Below are 20,918 nucleotides of genomic sequence, written 5' to 3' on the forward strand. Positions count from 1 at the left end.
AAAACTTCCTTACCATCCGAATTATTGAATGACATAACAGACGAGGACTTGGAGGTACTATTAAACAGTAATGAAAATCATGGAAATCAGAATGATCCAGAGGAAAGTGAAGGTAATATTAAAGAAGTCAATGCTGCAACAAATGACATAGGTCTAGAAATGCTACACTCGACTGATGGTGCAGCTGAACACCCCTAAACATCGTCTCTAGATGAAATTTAGTCTTTAAAAAATGATTTGGTGACTAGTGAAGAAGTCACGAATAATGAAGACGAAAATGAAATTCAAGATTCAAAAATAGAAGAAAAAATATATCTGCAACTAGAAAATCTGCTCTTTCAAATCTATAAAAAGCAAGCAAAGAATATTCAAAATATCCTCCTGCAAATGTTGGTGAAACTGTAAGGATTTGAGTACCAGATGTAGACTGAGCACACAGTGATGGAAGACAATCCAACAATCTTTTTCTCTTCTTCCTCAGTTGAAAGTCATCACTACTGCTGCTAAGTTCCTCTACCTCAGAATTTTTTTTGAATTTGTTTCCAAAGAGATTATCGGAATTGGCTCAATAAAATCCATTATCAGTGTTTGTTTTTATTGTTACTGTGTTTGTGCATGTGCTTAACATATTCTGTGCCATGCCAATTTCACACCCACACTGCAAAGCTTGTTTTAAATGTTTGTGATGTACTGTATGTCGTATAATACTGTGCCTATAAGACTGCAAATATCATTACAGCATTATTAACAGGAAGGGGTAATGTACAAAATGCGCTATAAAACAAAAATACTTTTATTTAAACAATTTATAATTAAAGATGCAGTACAGTATTTATAGCGATGTTTGAACAATTGTCTGCTTATATTATTTTCAAACAATTTACGTTAATAAATAACAGTAATGCTTCCATCAGCTAGTGGACCAGTTATATGCTTAAAATTATAGATCATTTAAATCCACATTGTATAGAATATAATATTGTTTTACAGGTTAATTATTACATCTAAATGTTGCACACACGTCTGGCAGACTGATACCGTAGCGTACCGCATAACAGTCAAATAACAACTGGTGTGACATACTCAATAGCTGTATGCTACCAATGGGTATAGAACACCTGCACAGCTTTTTAATGCAGCACACACTTTTTTTTTTTTTTTTTTTTTTTGTTATTCTTAAACCATGTTAAACTGAAATCATGCAATTCAAGTACTATGCAAATTGAGAGTTAGGTGTATTTTATTATTACTTTGTCTCTCGCTTTTATACTTCTATCTTAAATATATATACATATATATATATATTATATTTTACTTCTCTTCTTTCTGGACACCACATTGCTCTGCAAGTCTTGCTTTGGCCTCTGCATTTAGCTGCTCAGCAAGTTCCTTCTGATGCTGTTTTCGCTTTTCTTCAGCTGATTGCTCTGTCTGCGTTAATTGAATTAAATTAAAAATACAATAATATATAAGGGAGAAACTGAATATGAATGCACTATACATTTTTTGATGTAAAGTACAATAAAAATGGTAAAAACTAGTTAAATTGAGCCTTGATATTTCAAAATTAACATATTCTTAAACCAAAAATATCAATTTAATGCAAAAAATTACTTTGAAAATCTCAATAATTTGTAACAAATTAAACTAACCCTGCATACCGAGAGGTAATATTTAAAGTACTGCTTTGTAATACTTACTTGTAACTTTAATTTGATAATAAATGCCTACTCATGAGGTAAATAGATGTTTCTGAAAAGTTGACTGTATTCAAAGATATTTGAGAATGTGTGTTATAAAACAATTACCCTCAGGTAATTGTGCAGCCAGACATGAAGTTCTTTAAGTAATGCAGAATGGGCTGCTAGAATTTTGTCAATGATACAAAGGGTACTAGGAAAGTTTTGCAATACAGCTTTGTTTATTTAATTTTTTCAAAGTAATTTCCTCTACATTCAATACACCTCTCCATCCTCCGAAACCAATCTTTAAACCAGTTCTGCCGAGTTTCACTAGGGAGTAAAGCACACTCGTTGTCCCAAGCCCGTAGAAGGTCCTCATCACTGGAAAACCGCCTCCCTTTTAGCTTCATTTTCACATGCGGGAACAGTGCAAAGTCGCAGGGAGCAAGGTCTGGACTGTAGGGAGGGTACTCGACAAGTTTCAGTCCTGTCGTGGTCAAATATTCGGTGCAGGCTTTGGCGCGGTGAGCTGGAGCATTTTCGTGATGGAGGTACCAGGTGTCCATTCTTGACTTTGGCCACAGGTTCTTCATAGATCCAATGATTTTAGGCAGGCATTGTTCAGTATACCACTTAGCTGTGACTGTCTTCTGTGTGTCCAAAACGACACGTTCCACAATTCCACTCGATTTGAAAAATACAGCTATCATTTTCTTCTTTACAGATCGGGATTTTCTGACAATTACGGGTGTGTCGTCATCATCAAAGACCCAAACTTTGTTTTGAGCCTTGGTCGGCAGATCGTAATAGTACAGCCAAGTCTCGTCACCTGTCACGATGTTGTTCACATACCGAGATTGTCCCTTATCAAACTTTTTTAACATCTCCCGGCACCAAGTCACACGTCGTGTCATCTGCTCTTCAGTCAGTTGATGCGGCACCCAGACAGAACAAAGTTTCTTCACGTGCAAATGATCTTGCAGAATCGAACGAATTGCTGGTGCATTTAGGCCCAAAGTATCCTCTATCTGTTGGTAGGTCACTTGCCTGTTTTCGTCAAGCATTTTCCTCACAGCAGTAACGTTTTCCTCCGTAACTGCCGTTCGTGGCCTTCCCGGCCTCTCAGAATCCTCCAGAGTGAAATTTCCCCTTTGGAATTCTCTATACCACCTGAATATCGTTGTACGATGTGGACAATCATCATCTAGTGCAAGAGTCATTTCTTCTAAGCACTGGTCTATGGTTAAACCACGCGCACGAAATTATACCGCAAAACTGTCCTTATCTCATTTCGTGACCACGATGCCATCACAAGCACTTTACACTCTCACTACTAATGAATAACTGAGCCCATTGACTTGGCACGGCGGCTACTATGCACGTATGAACATGTCTCAACATGCAGCAACAAGCAGCTTCCTGTGATTCATTGTTGCGTCATATTGCAAAACTTTCCTAGTACCCTTTGTATATAGAAATTTTGCCAGCAGGGATAAGGAGCTGTTTATTCTGAACGTACATGAAACGAAAACCAACATTATCAGTAAACCCTCGCTATTCGCAGGGGTTACGTTCCTGAGAAATGTCGCGAATACCGAAAACGCGAATACTGAGTTATGGCTCCCATAGTAATAAAGGAGTTCCGTTCCAAAGTATGAAATATATAAGAAAAACTAGTCTAAAATTTTGTCTATGTATGTATTATATGTACCTTCATAATATGACTATGTACATAGGCAGTACATAGTGAAATGCAAGCATATGGCATCGAAATGAAAATAAGAAACAATTTAATATTAAATGTAATATTTATTAGAAATTTCAAACAAATCTTTCAAACCAGCGTCTTTGCTAGCTAAAAAACCTATCCCGCCAGTGCTATCACCAGTTTCGCTAAAGCGTTGATAAGGAGTTTTGCGTTTTCACGAATGATGAGTGAATTTAACGGAATTTTATTTTGAGTTCGGTCTTCTATCCACAGATTTAAAGCCTTTTCCATTTTTTCTAATTTAACATCACGAGTTACAGAGCAAATTTTTGAAGCAATTAGCGCGGTTTCACGGACACTACGGCAGATTTTTTCTTCCGATTTCTTGATTGATCGTACTGTTGACTCATTGATTTTATGTTTTGACACTGAGGAGACACTTTCACCATTAGAAATTTCGTCTAATAACTCAATTTTATTCGCTAGTGTCATCACCTTTTTTGATATTTTCACATTTCTCTTTTTATTCGTAGCCATATTTTTGTAGGGGTTAGAAAGAACTTGACCACAATAAAGTCACTTTCTTCCGTTAACACGCTCGAAAAAGTCTGTTTTACACTGCAAAACGGTAGATTTATCACTTTTGTAAGCATATCAATTTATAAATTGATAAATATATTTATTTATAAAAAAATTAAGCATATAAATTAAAAGCAAACGACGAAACGTTCCATGACTAACACATACTGAACAAGGATTAGCGAGAAACATCCACGCTCGCGATTTTTTCACCCTTCTCCCCCCACCTACTGAGCGCTTTTTTGACCGGGAAAGATAATTTTAGCCACGCCCATGTTTTTTATGGCGGAAAATATTCACGGCGTTTTAAAATTCACATTTTTTTAGGTTTCATTTTATATTAAATCGGCGATCGCGAATACGCGAAACCGCGAATACAGATACCGCGAATAGCGGGGGTTTACTGTATTTGGTTTTTAGGAGCATTAGCAACTAAGGCCATATTGCTCCGGGATATGCGGTGGTCATTCCCTGACCTTTCCATACCCTCCATATTTGGTGGTGACGGGCTCGAACCCCGGTCTAATCAGAAGCATGTGTTACGCAGCAATGATTAAGTCACATCTTGAGTAGTAGTAGTGGCATGTGATGCAAGAAAGCAAGTGTATGAGCTTATGCAGCATCAGCCAAAAAAAAAAAAAAACACACCATTCCCTCCAAATGCCTGTCCAGTTCCTCCTTAAATTTATTCAACCCATCAACTTCCACAACGACAGATGGAAGTTTGTTCCAGCAATTAACCACCCGCTGGCTAAAGGCAAATTTCTGCACATCTATTCTATATCTGTCCTTTCTTAATTTGAATTTATGCCCCTTAGGTTCGTAATCTGAACAAGTGGAAGGATCCCATCAGAATTCAGCGTGCTCAACCGAGTAGTGCATACAGGTCTGAAGGCCTTATTTTAGGAAGGGTGTGGATCTGCTAGAATGTGCAAAGAACAATGAGATTAGCGAGGGGAACAAAAGGGTGCTCACCCTTTTGTTCACAGAATCCATCATATGTACTTCTAGGTAAAGTAAAGTGACTATTTTTCATGATACACATTTTTCTGCTACATACAGTAGCAGAAAAATATGTGTATTAATAGTACTAACTGACAGTTATTAGTATTGGTAGTGTCAAATGAAGCAAGAGGGCAAGCTTATACAGAATCATAAAAAAAAATAATAAATAAATAAATAAAGCGTTTTCGTTGAATTTCAAACTATCCACTTCCATAACATCAGATAGCCAAGTTTGTTCCAACAATTAGCTGCCTGCTGGTTCTTAGGCAAACTTCCATTCTTCAGCAACTGTACTTTTTCAATTTGAATTTATGCCCCCTCACATAACAAAAGGAATGAATGATTCCATCAGCATTGAGCTTACACAATCCATTCAAAGCTGTAAAAAACCTCAATCACATCTCACAGGTGCCTAGTCTCCAGGTACAGCACTGATACCTTTCCTAGTAAGAGCACCCTTTTGTTCCCCTCGCTAATCTCATTGTTCTTTGCACATTCCAGCAGATCCACACCTTCCTAAAATAAGGCCTTCAGACCTGTATGCACTACTTGGTTGAGCACGCTGAATTCTGATGGGATCCTTCCACTTGTTCAGATTACGAACCTAAGGGGCATAAATTCAAATTAAGAAAGCACAGATGTCTGGTTGGTTGGTTAGTTTATTTAGTCAGCAAATTCCCTTCATGATGATATACATGCATTTTTATGTTATACTTTTCATTCCTGTATGAGAAATCCTTTTCATTACTGTATGAGAAAAATTACTTCATATCCCAATTCTTAGCCTTTTTATTGGCAGTGATTTCTCACTCAGCTTTTGCTTTCCTTATCCAATCCATTAATATTGTTACATATCTGCTTATAGTTCTCCTATGTGGCAGTGTGACATGATAATCTGTAACCATCCCATCCTTTGCCATAAAATTCATTTTGGAATCCTCCTTTAGTGATACTTTACACTAGGTCAGATATGTTTGTAACTTCCAGGATAATTTGTTTAAACATTTCCAAATGTTTAAAAAAAATAAAAATGTTTAAAAAAAAAATAACATAAATGTTTAAACAACTTTTAGCTCACTGGATATGCGATTTCATCGCATATCCAGTGAGCTAATAATGAAATCCCAATTGACAGAGTCTAAAGAGACCCTCAACCTAAACTCCCTCTCCTTAAAACTGAAATTCTCTCCTTTGCTACTTACCACTGAAATTTCCTTAGACACAATTGATTTTATAATCGTGGTCATTGCTTGCTACTGGTTCTTGCATGTCAAATCTTTAATAACACTTGTATCCTTAGTAAGGATTCGAGTCAAGGATATCTGGGCCTCATACTTTCTCTGACGGGTTGAACTTGTCATTCTAATGTTGTTTGGGCAAGTTAAACTCACCATAATGAGACATTTACCCTCTATTACCCATTCAAGTTACCTAAAGAGATTTTTATGATATTCCCCATAATTGTTGGGCACACAGCATGCAACTATCAACTTTGCATTATCACCAGCCAACTCACACCATATTGATTCTATACCCAACTGACCTCGATCAGACTGTTAAAAGTCCAATTAATTTCAGTCCTCTTTTTATATGAGAGGTGCATTTTATAGCCAAAATGCACCTCTTCATCTCTCTCCTGAACACATAATCACCACAATGAAATTTTCTGTTACCAATTTCAGGGTGACATGAAGCCTCACTTAGCCCTACAATATCAGCTTTAGAAGACTTGAGCAATGGCTAAAATTTACTCAGTGCATTAAAAACCACCTTGGAATTATCATATAAACAAGTAAAAATTTTTCTACTATTTTTACACATTCAATTTAAGTGCTTGTAGGTTTTGTTGGCTGATGTGTCTCTCACCCTGCATGCGTTCTCGCTCACAAATGTTCTTGAGGAGGATGCAAGTGAAACCTCGATGCATGTTTCTAATTAAGTTTCCAATGGCTCCTCTATTTCACCCCCATCTCAGAAACCCATAAACATCTCTTCTACAGCTTCAGCAAAGACTCTTGTCCCTCAGTTCAAATGAACACAATCTCTATCTCTATTATATAAATTTGCTTTACCAAAATTTCCTCCCCTAATAAACCTTGCAGAGTCTCACAAGTCTGGAGTTAATCAATAAAGGTCTCATCATAAGATCCATCCTATTGTGTCTTAGCAAAATTGCAGACACAAGAACATTCTGACCTGACTCAACATTTTTGCATCATGCTTATACCTCTGAACCAGATCCTCAGTTTATGCTTTAAATCATTGGTACCCACATGTATAATTATACTCCCTTTAGTCCCATTCAGAGCTGACAATTGGTGTGTAACATCCTCTAGCTTAGTATCGACACAGACAAACTATAGTTCTATTCCATCAGTTTTTTTTTTTTTTTTTTTTTAATTTTGTTTTTTTTTAAAGAAATGTTCACTGTTTCCCTTCCATTACAATCTTTCAATGAGATTATCATGATCCATTAAGATCATGGGGTCAGACCATACTCCTAATCAACATTAAGGCCATCTTCAGAGCAAATTTTCTTCAGAAATTGTGCAAGTGAATTGTGTAATTTCAGCATGCTAAATTATCTTTCATGAATTAAATCTTATTTTGTTACATTTATTTCAGTTTTCATAGCTCAGTTAGTCCCTATATATTTCAGTTGGTTATACCATGTGATATACTGCTTTCAAGAATTTAAAGACTTTTTACTTGTTCTTTGTCTTCCAGAACATTCTTCTATGGCGATGCATTGTGCTTTGTAGTAGGATCTTTGAAAGCCAAAGATTATTCTTTGTCTTTCATGTGCCTAGCATTCCATGAATATGTGTTCAATGTAGTTTGTATTACCGTTCTAGCTATGCATTATTCTAACTATCCTTAGAATTATTAAAATTACTATTGCTCTTGTCAACTTTCATAAGCTAATATCTATCCAATTTTCAATGTTTGGTTTTATCTGAAACAGTTAGTCTGTCTCATGTTTGCCACTGCTGCTGCTACCATTCATGACATATTTTTATTATTGCTTTATAATCATTAGGTGAAATCAAGAACTGTCTGTCTGTCTGTCTGGTGAGACTATAGCTAGTTTTGCTATTCTGTCACCCATTTCATTTTCTGTGTGTCCTGAAATACAACAACTTGCATTTTTCCATCATCAGTCACCAGATGTCTGATTTAGTAGGGGACTGGGTATATGGAATTGTCTGTGTGCTGTAGTGCCTGTAATATACTAAGGAAACTCATATAAACCATTTCTTTCAATTGTTCAGTAGTCTAAAGTATTCAAGTACTGAGTGCCACCTAATTCTGTAGTATAGCTACTGCTTTTTTGTGGAAGTTGAATTGAGAGTGGATTATACTGGAAAAGGCTGCTGCAGCAGCAGCAGCAGCTGTGTTTTCTGATTTTGATCCATTTGCGTAGGTTGGTTTGTAATTTGAAAACTGTTCTCTGTGCACTACTGTAGTTGTTAAAAGTTAGTACATGTTAGGACTCTTCTGCTCCAGATTAGTAAGGAGAGATCACAAGGTAAATTTGTTTGATACATGGTATGGGCATATTTGCTTGTACTTTTGCTGCATTTTTGATCCTAAGACTGTATAATATCAAAAGTTCTTGGAGATGGATAATGGTTGATTGAAGTGCCTGTGATTTCTATATATGTATTCTCATCTCAGGTCAAGAATGTTCATACAGGCAGAATTTTCTGGAGGAGATTGTACTTTATATGCACAATAGCAAGCAAGTTGCTGTTCTAATCTAAAGTAATGGTTCATAAGCTTCTATATACAAGTTGTGTGTATATGCGATGTACAGTAGGCTCATGTTGCTATACAAAGGGTATTATGAATTCAATCAAGCCATCTAAGAGCATTTTTTCTTGCTGGGTCATATTGATCTGACTTGTTTTATATAGGTTTAGTATGGTGAACCTGTGTATGTCCCATGCTATTATTGGCAGTTAGATGTTTCATGCAATTTATTCATAACTTTTTGATGTGTTCCCCGAAGGTCAACTTCTGGTCAAGAATAGGGGCTACGAATTTCACTCTTGGTTGTACTGGTATCCTGGTTCCTTCTAATTTTAATCTTGTATCTGGATGGAGATCCCTTTCTACAGAAGTGTACACAAATTGTCTTCTGTACTGATATCCTAAACATTTTTTGGAGACCCATTTACTGATTATGATGATTGTACACTGTTACTGTCCTATTGTTCTTGTGTTTTGTGCTTGGCAGAATATACTATAGCACATGTGTTACCGCGTGCAGTAAGTTATCAGTGTGGATCCCTGAAGAATTCCCTCCTCTTGTTTATTGGTTGTCACTAGGGAGGTTTGTATTCTACCCTGGAAGGTTCTATTCATCAAAATTTTGCACTAACTTTGGTAGATGTCCATGCAGCCTTGCATTACACGTCCTGCAGGGAATCATATCTCTATGCCTTAACATACATACACCTTTACGATGTTGAAAAATACTGAAGCCATGCAATTTGATCTTAAAAATCTGTTTTAAGATCAAATCGCATCTATGATCTTTGTTGCAATCCTCATGAAGTGATCTATGTCAATCTAATGCCCCAAAATCCACACTGAATGAACCAACTGTTCCTAGGTAGCATACCGATTGTCTGATGATTTTCTCTAATACTTTGTTTAAACAACTGTAGATCTGTTGCTAATGAGAGTAACTGTTGTATAGTAGGTAGGATTACTAGGATCTTTCATGAGTTTCAGAAAAGCCAATAATGATTGTGTGATGCCATCCACTTGGGAAGACATTTCCCAAGAAAAAACAGTTTTATATAGTCTAAGCAGGTTTGCTAATTCTTTATGGTTAAGGTATATAAGCACTTCATATTTTATATTGTCTGGACCTGCTACATTAGGTTTTCTTCTGTTCAATGCATCTTTCAAAATGCATTAATCAGAAGAAATCACATTATCAGAACTGAAGTTCCGATAATATGATTACTTTGCTATGGGGATCACTTGCCTTAGTTTTGTATTTAAGATTTTAGGTGGTAAGATATCTCCAAAAATAGGTTCATGTTTTATTCTGCAGGACAGAGGAATGTTTCCATACATACCTCATCCAGCAAGACTTTGGAAGTAACACGAACCTGGTTGAAGTCTGTGGAACTGCCTGCTTTGCTGCATGAATGAGATTATCTGACATGTTTTAATGCCCTTCAACTAATTTTTCTTGTATAACATACTGGTTAATTTGCCAGCTGTTGAAACTCTTCCCACTTTTCTTTCTCCATTTTCCAGAAAGGGTTTCTCCTGGTGTTGCAGGGAAGTTCATTTATCAGTGTAGTTACTATTTGATAGTGTTCACTATTTTATATGCCTTGTTGTTGTTGCTATAGGGTTTAATGACAAGAGCTGCTGTGGCCAAATTGTTTTTATTTTGGTAGTTGTTGGCACATCGGCTTCTGTGGCCATAATGCACCTCCCAAGGTTTTTGCAGTACTTTGATCCAAGCCCAAGGCGGGATTCGAACCCGCGACCTTTGGGTTGCCAGGCAGGCACTTTACCCACCCAGCTAGCCTGGTCGGCTGGCCAAATTGTCTGTTCATAGTTTACGTAGAGGTAACTGTGTGCATTTAGATCTCTAATTAAACAAAAGGGCACTGGAAGCTAGCTCCAGGTGGAAGGTATACTGAACAGATGGCTATTTTAAAACCTATTATTATTCTTAATAGGTCACTGTCTATATTATTATTATTATTATTATTAATATCCATATGATGCAAGGAAGCCTGAGGCTCATGCTGCACCAGGGGGAAAAAAAAAGAAAAAAAAAGTTCCCGAGTAACCCTGAGAGAGAGAGAGAGAGAGAGAGAGAGAGAGAGAGAGAGAGAGTATATGATTGAAGTTGTTTCTTAGAGATTGCAGATGCAAATTTGTGCATGGTTTGTGCTTAGGAACTGGATGCCATCATAATTTGTATGCAGTCCTCTGCAATTCCATTGGACTTTTCTTGTATCAGCCAAAAAAAATAATAATAAATAAATAAAATAAAATAATAATTATTATATAAATAAATATAATATATAAAATAAAATAATACTAGTACTTATTTCCATTCTCACAAGGTAACCATCTATTTCCACTTTGAATTCGGTCAGACACAATCTTCTGCTATGTTGAGAGACAACTCTGTCCAGTGTTTGACTACCTGCTGTCCATAGGTGAACTTCCTGAGATCTAATCTTCAGTTATTCTCCTGATACTTTATATTTACATTCCCATGGTTCTAGTCTCACTTATGGGAGGAAACATCCCTTCCTCATTCATTTTATTCAATCCCTTCAGTACCTAATACACCTCAATCAGTTCTTTCCTCAAATTTTAATTGTCAGACTTTGCACTCCAAACCTTCTAAGCTGTTCAATCATATATACATCAATTTGCATTTGATTGCCCTTCTTTAAACCCACTCCAAAGTTGTATTTTTTTTTAGGTGTTGTCTCCAGACCTAAATATGATATTCCAAATGCAGTCTAAATAAACATTATCTTGTATAGAAGGATAATGATGTCCTTTACAAGCAGCAATTTAAACTGCAAGGAAAATTTCATGTTAGATTGAATTGTAACACCTATTTAACCAGGATTTCTGTTCTCTAAATGAATAACCTTATATTTAGATGCATTAAACTTTAGTTGCCATTTTTAAAACATATAAACAACTGATCAGTCTTTTTGAAGCATTCTGGCCTGGCCTGATTTGTTAACCATCTTTTCCACTTTCAAATCATCAGCAAACTTTAACCCAGAGGTTCCCAAACTTTATCAGTTCGTGGCACCCTTAGTGTCCCAGTAATTTTTTCACAGTGCCCCTGGGCCAAAAGAAATACCTAACATAGTGGCTTTCAACCTTTTAATAATCCTATTCTCTCTCTGTGTGTACATATAATATTTAAAAAAAAATGTTATGATGGTTATTATTAGGGCTTGCATAAAACCGAGAAATTTCAAAACCGAGTTTAACCGAAGTTTACTCTTAAAACCGGTTTTAAAACCGGTTTTCTCAGACTTAGGGAAAATAATTAAAAGCTTATAACACGGGTATTTATTTTATCTTGGGTAGATTGTACAAATCGTAATCAAATCTTTTAAACAAAATCTATCACCTCTTATAGTAAAAAAAAATTAAAAAATTAAAATGCTCCAAAAAAAGTCACCAGCTTGAGATTATACAAAATTACAAATTGTATTCAAATCCTTTGAATAAAAACTATCTTTTCGTATAGTAAACAAAAAAATAATAAGCCCTATAATAATAATAATAATAAATAATAATGTGAAAAAAAACAGCTTGGGAAAATTACTTTACTATTTATTGCTCAGCTTTTTTCTGAAAATGATCCTTTAATAATTTGATCCTTTAATTCAATCATATAGAATGTGCCATCCCATCTAGTCTTGCAATCTAATATAAGTTTATATTCTTTCCCATTAAATTTTGCTTTAACAAAATTTTGTAATACGTCATTTTTGGTAGGCGATTTTCAAAAAAGCTTGCAAATTTTCTGACTTTGTTAATAGTTTGTGCAATATTGGCCATTGGATTGAAGAAATAAATGAGCTCATCGGTAAAGTCAGTTTGATAAAGCATGCCTTTCTGTCTTTCTTCAACTTCTTCATCATCACTACTTTCTTCATTATTTTCATTTTCTTCATTGTCCTTGGGATACTCAGAGACTGTGGCACCATAACTGATTGCTTTTTCATAAAGTACATCTATAACTGACAGATATATACAATGGGCTATACATTGTTGATGATTAGGCGTAATTTGCTTGCCAAACTTAATCATCATTGCTGCTCCATCGGTGGTGCAGGCAACAATATCCTCATCCAAGTTCAAACCAAATTCCTTCAAGTGTCCATTCACAATTTGCTCAGTTCTTCTGCTATCAAGTGCACCATTAATCTCAATAAGACCTAACGACCAATGATTGTCTTTTGAATGCACATTTATATTCATATACCTTTTATTTTGTATAGACGTATATTCATCTAGAGTCAATGAATACCATGCACCCAAAACTAATGAATTTTTGAAATGCTGAATGAGTTCTTCTTTCTTAGTTTTATAATAATTCAGAACCATATTTTTAATTACATTCACTGAGGCTGGTGGTAATTTATCGTATTTATTTCTCTGAAGGTGAAGGCTTGATTGTATAAACTCACTCTTGGCAATTGAATTAAAAGAAAATCCATCTAGAGCAGCTAATTTTGAAATCTCTTCTTCCATAGATTTTTTAACGACAAAGTTTTCTAATGTTCTTAACGGGAGGTTCACTGTTATCTTGTTTAATGTCAATCTGATGCATTTACTTTAAATGCAACATCAAAGATGATGCAGATCCTCCAGACGACTTCATTATCTTCTGACATTTTGAACATTGTGCTTCATCTTTGCTTTTTCGAGCAAAATAATTCCATACATTTGATTTCATCTTAGACATATTAAGAGTAATAAATATTAACTAGTAGGAATTTATATCACCGACAATTTTAAATAAAAATATTTAAGATAACAAAGGCACAATACTATGCGTCCCTCCCGCAAGCACTGAATGAAGAGTCTAAACGAGGCAGGTTTCAAAATTTTCACGAAAGAAATTTTTTATTTATTTACTTGCAATTTTTTTTCCTCCAATTAAATCTATTGTATTTTCAAAATTACATAAAAGCTAAATTTGGTGAAACTGCTTTTTGGAGAACATCTGATCGCAAATTTAATAGGAATAAAGAAGCAAAAAACTTTCTACGATTGAAATTTGATGCAATATTCAGCGAATCTGTTTCTAGTGGGTAACCATCAATAAGGCGCGTTCCATAATTTGCCTGGCGAACAAGATAGATGGAACGGAGAAATGTTGAGCATTTTCTTTTACGCTATTGCTCCGACTCACTCAGTCATAAACGAGTACATCTGCATCGTGCCATGATACAGGTGGGAAGATAAAAGGTATTCCATCCTAGATTTGGGCCACTTGCCCATGAGATTCGTAACTAAACATATAATAAAATAAAATAAAAAACATGTTTAAAACATAAAGCAGTTGAACGATCCAGACAAACGAACAAACAAAAGAAAATGTGTGTAACAAAAAACTATATTCGACGGCTAACTAAGAAAATATTCGAATCCGGTTTTAGAAGCTCGGTTTCGGTTTTAACAACTCAATATGAAAACCGATTTAACCGGTTTTATAAAACCAGTTTGCAAGCCCTAGTTATTATAATAATATAATTATAAGCAAAATTACAATTTATAATATAGATCACCACAAAATTAAAAATATACGGTGCAACAGATACCGTACACCTTTTTATAATGAAATAAATATATAAATTTAAAAAAAAAAGTTTAAGTAACTTAAACCCAAATTACATGCCACCCCTGGACTGTTGTTGCAGCGCCCTAGTTGCAAACAACTGCCTTAACCTCTTCACTAGGATGCTCTCTTAAATATCATTTATGAAAATTATAAATAGAAGGGGAGGGCCCAATACCAAACCCTGAGGGACCCCACTTATTAGTATTAGTAATGGCCACATGGTGCAAGAAAGCCTATGGCTTATGATGCACAAACGCAAAAAATAAAAAAAAGAAGAAGAAGAAAAAGAAGAAGAAAATTTAAAAAATAATAATAAAATTAATAAGAGAAAAGGAAATAGACAACCTATGCTTTTCCCTCCTTCTGTAAGTAATTATCCAGCTGACCTACAAATTTCCCCAAACTGTCAGCCTATACCACCCATGTAGGTAACTTACTCCAGTAATTTATAACTTGATGGCTAAAATAAATTTATTAAATTGGTCCACTTGGAAAACTGAACATCACAACCCATTGTCTCCTATCTTTTATCCTGCCTGCAATCGAGAGTTGTTGTTGTTATTTGGTTTTTAGGAGCATTAGCAACTAAGACCATATTGCTCCGGGGATATGCGGTGGTCATTCCCTGACCTTTCCGCATCCTCCATATTTGGTGGCTCACAGGCTCGAACCCCAGTCTAATCAAGACTGGGGTTCGAGCCCAGTCTAATCAAGAAGCGTGTGCTACGCACTGTTGCTCCTGCTCACCTGGCTACGCAATCAAGAGTACAATCTTACCAGTAACTACAACTTCTTCTAGTTTATATAGCAGTCTTCCATGAGGAACAGTATCAAAAGCTTTACTAAAGTCCAGATATATAATGTCAAAATTGTTACTTCCAAACGTTTAATTCGTCAAACAGCGAACACTGATTCAGTGAACAGTGAACGAAGAATATTATAAAAGTTTCGTGGTGATTGTGTGATGCTATTCAGAGAAAACAACCAGGAAAACAGGTTTCTTTGGGAATTGGTACTTGCATATTGGAACACTCCAGCAAACATGACACTTTCCATTCAAGAAATTTTTCTGAAGCACTATCACCATGCTCCCACATCCACTGTACTAATCAGATTTAGCTCATGCTTTTAAGTTAGCTTTTAGCCCTTGAAAGGTTGCAGATTTGCATTGAGGAAATTCAAAATAATACAGGAACTATTAGCAATGACAAAAGAAACCTCACAGGAATGATTCCAGAAACTGCAAAAGTGTTGAAATTGGTGTATAGATGGTGCATTGTTGTAAAGACAGTGTCAAGGAGCCTGACGTAGCCGAGCGGTCAGGAGCGAGAGTGCATAGCACGCATTCCTTGAGTGGACTGGGGTTCAAGCCCGTGACTACTAAATACGATAAATATTTGTATTGACAATTTATTGTAAATTCTACTGACTTGGTTGTCGTGCTGGGGTATAAACAGAAAAATTTATTTTACTTCAAAGGAGATATCCAGTTTGCTATCTATCATTTCCCAAATATTAATCCGCTTTGCATAAAAATATATACATAGTAATATGTACAATATATGTACATTGATTACACCTTGTTCAAAAATATTGTACATAGTATGACCGCTGCTATAATTACAAAATAACTAATCGAAATTGCTTTTCCAACACAATGTTTTCACTTAGTAAGAGCAACTTCACACTCACTTTGTAAATTATTAAAGGAACTGGAATCAAAGATAAACTGGAATTCTTAACTCATAAAGCACATATATGACATAACTTTAAAGCCATGAAATGTTGAAGCTCCTGATGACATAATCATTATTATATATGTAAAGAATTTTTAATACCTTCACCATTCAAGTACATATGATGGCTATTCAAAAAAGATGATCAAAATTTTAAAAGGAGTAGTCAAGAACTCCAAGAATCGCAGAAAACTGTATTGCTTTTTTTCTAGCTGAGCTGCTGAAAGTAAGAAAAAACAAAGCTGCAGCATCAAACAGCAACTGAGCAGTTGTCCTGTGTGCACAGTTTGACCTTGGTGGTTGGTCAAGTTTGCCTTTTCAGTTTTGCCTATGTAAAGATGGATGTGAACAGTATTCTGCGTATGAAATGTTAAAAGAGGCTTATGGTGAATCTATGCTTCCACACAGCACAGCTCACACATGGTTTAGAATGTTTAAAGATGAACGTGATTCAATCACAAAAATTGGCATTCCTGGTTGACACCAACCATTGCTGTCACTACAGAAACCATAAATACTGCTTCTGTAATCGTGAGAGATCGTTGTATAACAGTAAGGCAACTGGCAGATGTTGAGAATATCAGTAGGAAGTAATCATGGTATTCTCAATGACTATTTGCATGATACATTTCTGTATGGAGGTTTATCAGGAGCAGCAACATGGTTACTGATGATGGTGAGGGTCTCCACAAGGTGATAAACAGCGGATGAGAATGGCTTCATCATTTTAACCCAGAGAATAAGGAACAAAGCTCTGTTTCGAAGTCTACGTCATCACTAACACTGAAAAAAGCAAAAGTTGTGGTTCCTGCAGGAAAGATTATGATCATCTTTTTTTGACATTCAAGGAATGGTTTACCAGCATATCGTGGCAGGTCATAACTGTTACGGGACCTTACTACACAACTGTACTGCACGCTTTGAGGGATCACATTTGTCGCAAATGACCACATCTGCATACAGGTGGGTGAACACAGGAAAAGACATCATGATAATGCAAGACCTCACACTGCTCATACTGTCATCGATTACTTAGTCAGCATTAATGTCAACTGTGTTCCTCATCTACTCTACAGTTCTGACCTTGCAGCCAGCAGGGAAAATGCTTCCAATTATCAGAAGTTATAGAGACACCAAAGGAAATTCTCAAATGCATATAAAAAAATGGATTCCACCATATTTTTGAAGAATGGTAGAAACAGAGTAAGTGCATTTCATCAAATGGGCACTACTTTGAAAAGGACTATCAAAATATGGATGATTAATAAAGGTTTGCTGTGCAAAAAAAAAAAAAAAAAAAAAAAAATTACAATAATCTTTATTGGACAGCCCTTATATTTATATTGATAAAACTTCAAAACAAAATAATTTTTAAGCACAAACATTCTTTCATAAAAGTGCTCATAATTAAGTAAGACGTCAAACGGGCACTACGACTGAGCTTAGTTTGGTTTGTTTAATGCATAAATAAATATATAATTGGGGGAAAAAAATAATAAAAAAAAAAAAATCACAGAATAACAGTTCTTATCATTCACGAGTAATTTCAACAGAAATAGCGCAATCAACAATCAGTTAAAATTCTTTTCAGCATACTACATACTACATTAACCCTGTTTACAAAATCCAATGGATATCGATGCATAAAAACAAAAGGCAGTAATAAATACATTTCTTAATCACATTTGATCAATGAGGATTAAAAATACAATTATTTTTAATCTGGGGGTTATTTCTCAGGGAAATGGAAAATATACTGTGCAAAAAGGATAGATGATAGGACCAGGTATAATATATCTGCCATAGTATACCTGCCAAATATTGATGACTTTGTAGAGCAGATATCATCTTTTAAGAGCACAAAAGGTGATATCGTTGTACACATTGGCACTAATGACATTAAGTGTAGGAGATGTGCAGTTTACTTAGCAAGTACAGGTCAATGTTGAAAAAAAAATCGAGAGTTAGGTTTAAATTTGAAAGTGTCTGCAATCCTGCCCAGACAATAGGAGGCAGTATATGATGAGAGCCTTGTCAATCAATTTGGCCCTGGAGAGACTGTGCAGGGCTCATGGGGTAGAATATTTCTCAACATGGTCTGTGCTTGTTAACAGGACAGATTGCTTCTACAGGGATGGGATACACTTAAATATAAAAGGGGGCAAGAATAGTTTGCTGATGCTATCGAGGCAATATTAAGTGGATAGAAAACTGCTTGCTTGGGAGGATTTACAAACTAATAGATTAACAGTAGCCGCAGGCAGAGGTGTAAATGATTCATGCACTGTTTCTATTGGAACAAGTAGCAGCCCTGAAAGTAAGTTGCTGGAGATTTCAGGAACTAATGGGAATCATGAAACAAATACACGGGCTGTGTTAGAGTAACTAAGAGTAAGAACAGGTGCATGTATACTTGCATGTACACCAATGCTAGGAGTACAGTAAATAAATTTGAAGAATTTGTAGTATTGGTCAAGACATCAAAGGTGGATACTGTTTAAATATCAGAGACGAGGTGTCACACAGATATAAGGAATGCAGAATTGGAATTTGGGGGGGGGGGTACAATGTGTACAGGAAGGGAGGAGGGCGATTGCTTTCTATAGTTAAATGTTACAGTGATTATTCATGCATTAAGAATTTACAGATAAAGGCACCACTAGGTGGCAATGATCACAGTGTACTGATGTGGGATTTACTTAAAGATGTAACTACCATCTGGGATAAAGGGAAGGGTTTTTTCTTTCATAAAGGTGACAATAGAGGTCACAGACAATTTGTAAGTTCTATATAGTGGGATCAACTGATGATGTTAGCAACAGCAAATTTTAAATGGGAAGCATTCAAGGAAGTAATCTTGTAAGCTACTAGGCTTTTTGTTCCAACTAAGAAATACTGTTCTAGGTTTAGGCTCAAATGGATGTCAAATGAAATAATGAGGCTCGTGGCAGAGAAGAAGAATGTATGGGATGCATATAAATTATCAGGTGACACAGAAGCCTATGGTAGATATAAGCTAGTCTATAATCAAGTCACAAAGGAGGTTATGCAAGCGAGGCAGATTGGGAAATCTTTGGCAAAGGATGCAAAGACTTCTTTACTTATATAAACTTTAAAAGGAAGGGGATGAATCAGATTGGTCCACTTGATATCTATGATTTGACTGTAGATCATTCTCAATTAGCGGCCAAACAAAATGAGTATTTTGCCATCTACATTCACACATGAGTTATTCAAGGAGAGGGCCCCGATGTTTATCAAACTCTAACAAGGAGTTAAATGATTTTGTAATAAATGAGAGCAAAGTGGAGGAGAAATAATTGAAGTTAAACACAAGAAAAGCACCTGTGGTGGATGTGATCTATCCAGTTATATTAAAGGAGGTGGCAAAGGAAGTAAGCAAACCCTTAGCCATAATTATGAGAGCATCCATGGACTCAGGGGAAGTCCCCATGGACTGGAGATGTGCAAATGTATCTCCAATTCACAAAAGGGGACATGAGTAATTACAGACCTGTTAGCTTGTCTTCTGTTCCAGGGAAAATAATGGAGTCACTGGTTAAAGAAGCATTGCAGGATCTCTAGGCAGGAAAGCAGTAATAATTCAGACACAGCATGGGTTCGTTAAGAGGAAGTCTTATCTGACCAATTTGATTGGATACTATGTGGTCACAAAGGAACTGGATGCAAAAAATAATTTTCATATCGTATACTTAGATTTCAAGAAAGCCTTTGATACTGTTGCACATGCAAGACTACTGTACAAATTAGAGCAGTATGGCATTAAGGGTAAGTTGCTACAACGGATAAAAGTATACGATATGAAAAAAATAATTTTCATATCGTATACTTAGATTTCAAGAAAGCCTTTGATACTGTTGCACATGCAAGACTACTGTACAAATTAGAGCAGTATGGCATTAAGGGTAAGTTGCTACAACGGATAAAAGGATGGTTGGGTGGGAGAAGACAGAGTGGTAATCAAAAGATACTGATCTTCATGGACTAATGTCATTAGTGATGTCCCTCAGGGTTCGGTGTTGGGCACATTGTTGTTTTGTACAGTTATCAATGATATTGATGAAGGTATAGGCTTAATGAAGGTATAAGCTTAATGTCAAAGTTTGCAAATGATAGAAAGGTTGGCGGGGTTGTTAATAACAGTAATGACAGTATGCTGCTGTAACAGGATCTGTAAAAGTTGGGCAAATGGGCTGAGAAGTGGCAACTGAAGTTTAATATTGACAAATGTAAAGTACTGCATATGGGTAGCAGTAAGCCCAGAGAAATGTACCAACTGGGTGGTGTTACACTAAGTTAGTGGAGAATGAAAGAGACCTAGGGGAATTGTGCAGTCAAATATGAAGTTTTCAGAGCAATTTCTGACAGGCAGCCAGAGTAGGTCATGGGGTCTTGTCAATAATATACAGGAATTTTGCGAGCAGGGATAAGGAGGTGATTATCCCCGTCTGATTCTGAACAATTAGAGAGCTACTTTGATTTTTAAAAATTGGAAATCAAGTTTTAAAGAATTAAACACACACACACACACACACACACTGATTACCACCCTCTGTCTTCTCCCACTCAACCATCCTTTTATCCATTGTAGCAACTTACCCTTAATACCATTCTGCTCCAATTTGTACAGTAATCTTCCATGCGCAACAGTGTCAAAATCTTTCTTGAAATCCAAGTATATGATATCAAAATTATTTTTTGCATCCAGTTCCTTTGTAACGACATCATAGCATCCAATCAAATTTGTCAGTCAAGACTTTCCCTTAACAAACCCATGCTGTGTCTAAATTATTGTTGCAACTCATACTTGTCTAGATGTT

The 20,918-nt window shown here is 35.9% G+C and overlaps 1 protein-coding gene across 1 annotated transcript in view; it reads right to left on the reverse strand.

The window, feature by feature from the left end:
- The window catches only part of dre4 (SPT16 homolog, facilitates chromatin remodeling subunit dre4), a 292,696-nt gene that overhangs the window by 94,940 nt on the left and 176,838 nt on the right, over positions 1-20,918 (reverse strand). The window contains exon 13 of the mRNA XM_090377621.1: positions 1,316-1,431. Within this exon, the coding sequence (XP_090233747.1) occupies positions 1,316-1,431 (116 nt within the window). The remainder of the gene's footprint in view (positions 1-1,315; positions 1,432-20,918) is intronic.

This window comes from Mastigoproctus giganteus, chromosome 7 (genome assembly GCF_048544385.1).
Source record: "Mastigoproctus giganteus isolate SK-2022 chromosome 7, ASM4854438v1, whole genome shotgun sequence".
NCBI classification, from domain to species: Eukaryota; Metazoa; Arthropoda; class Arachnida; order Uropygi; family Thelyphonidae; genus Mastigoproctus; species Mastigoproctus giganteus.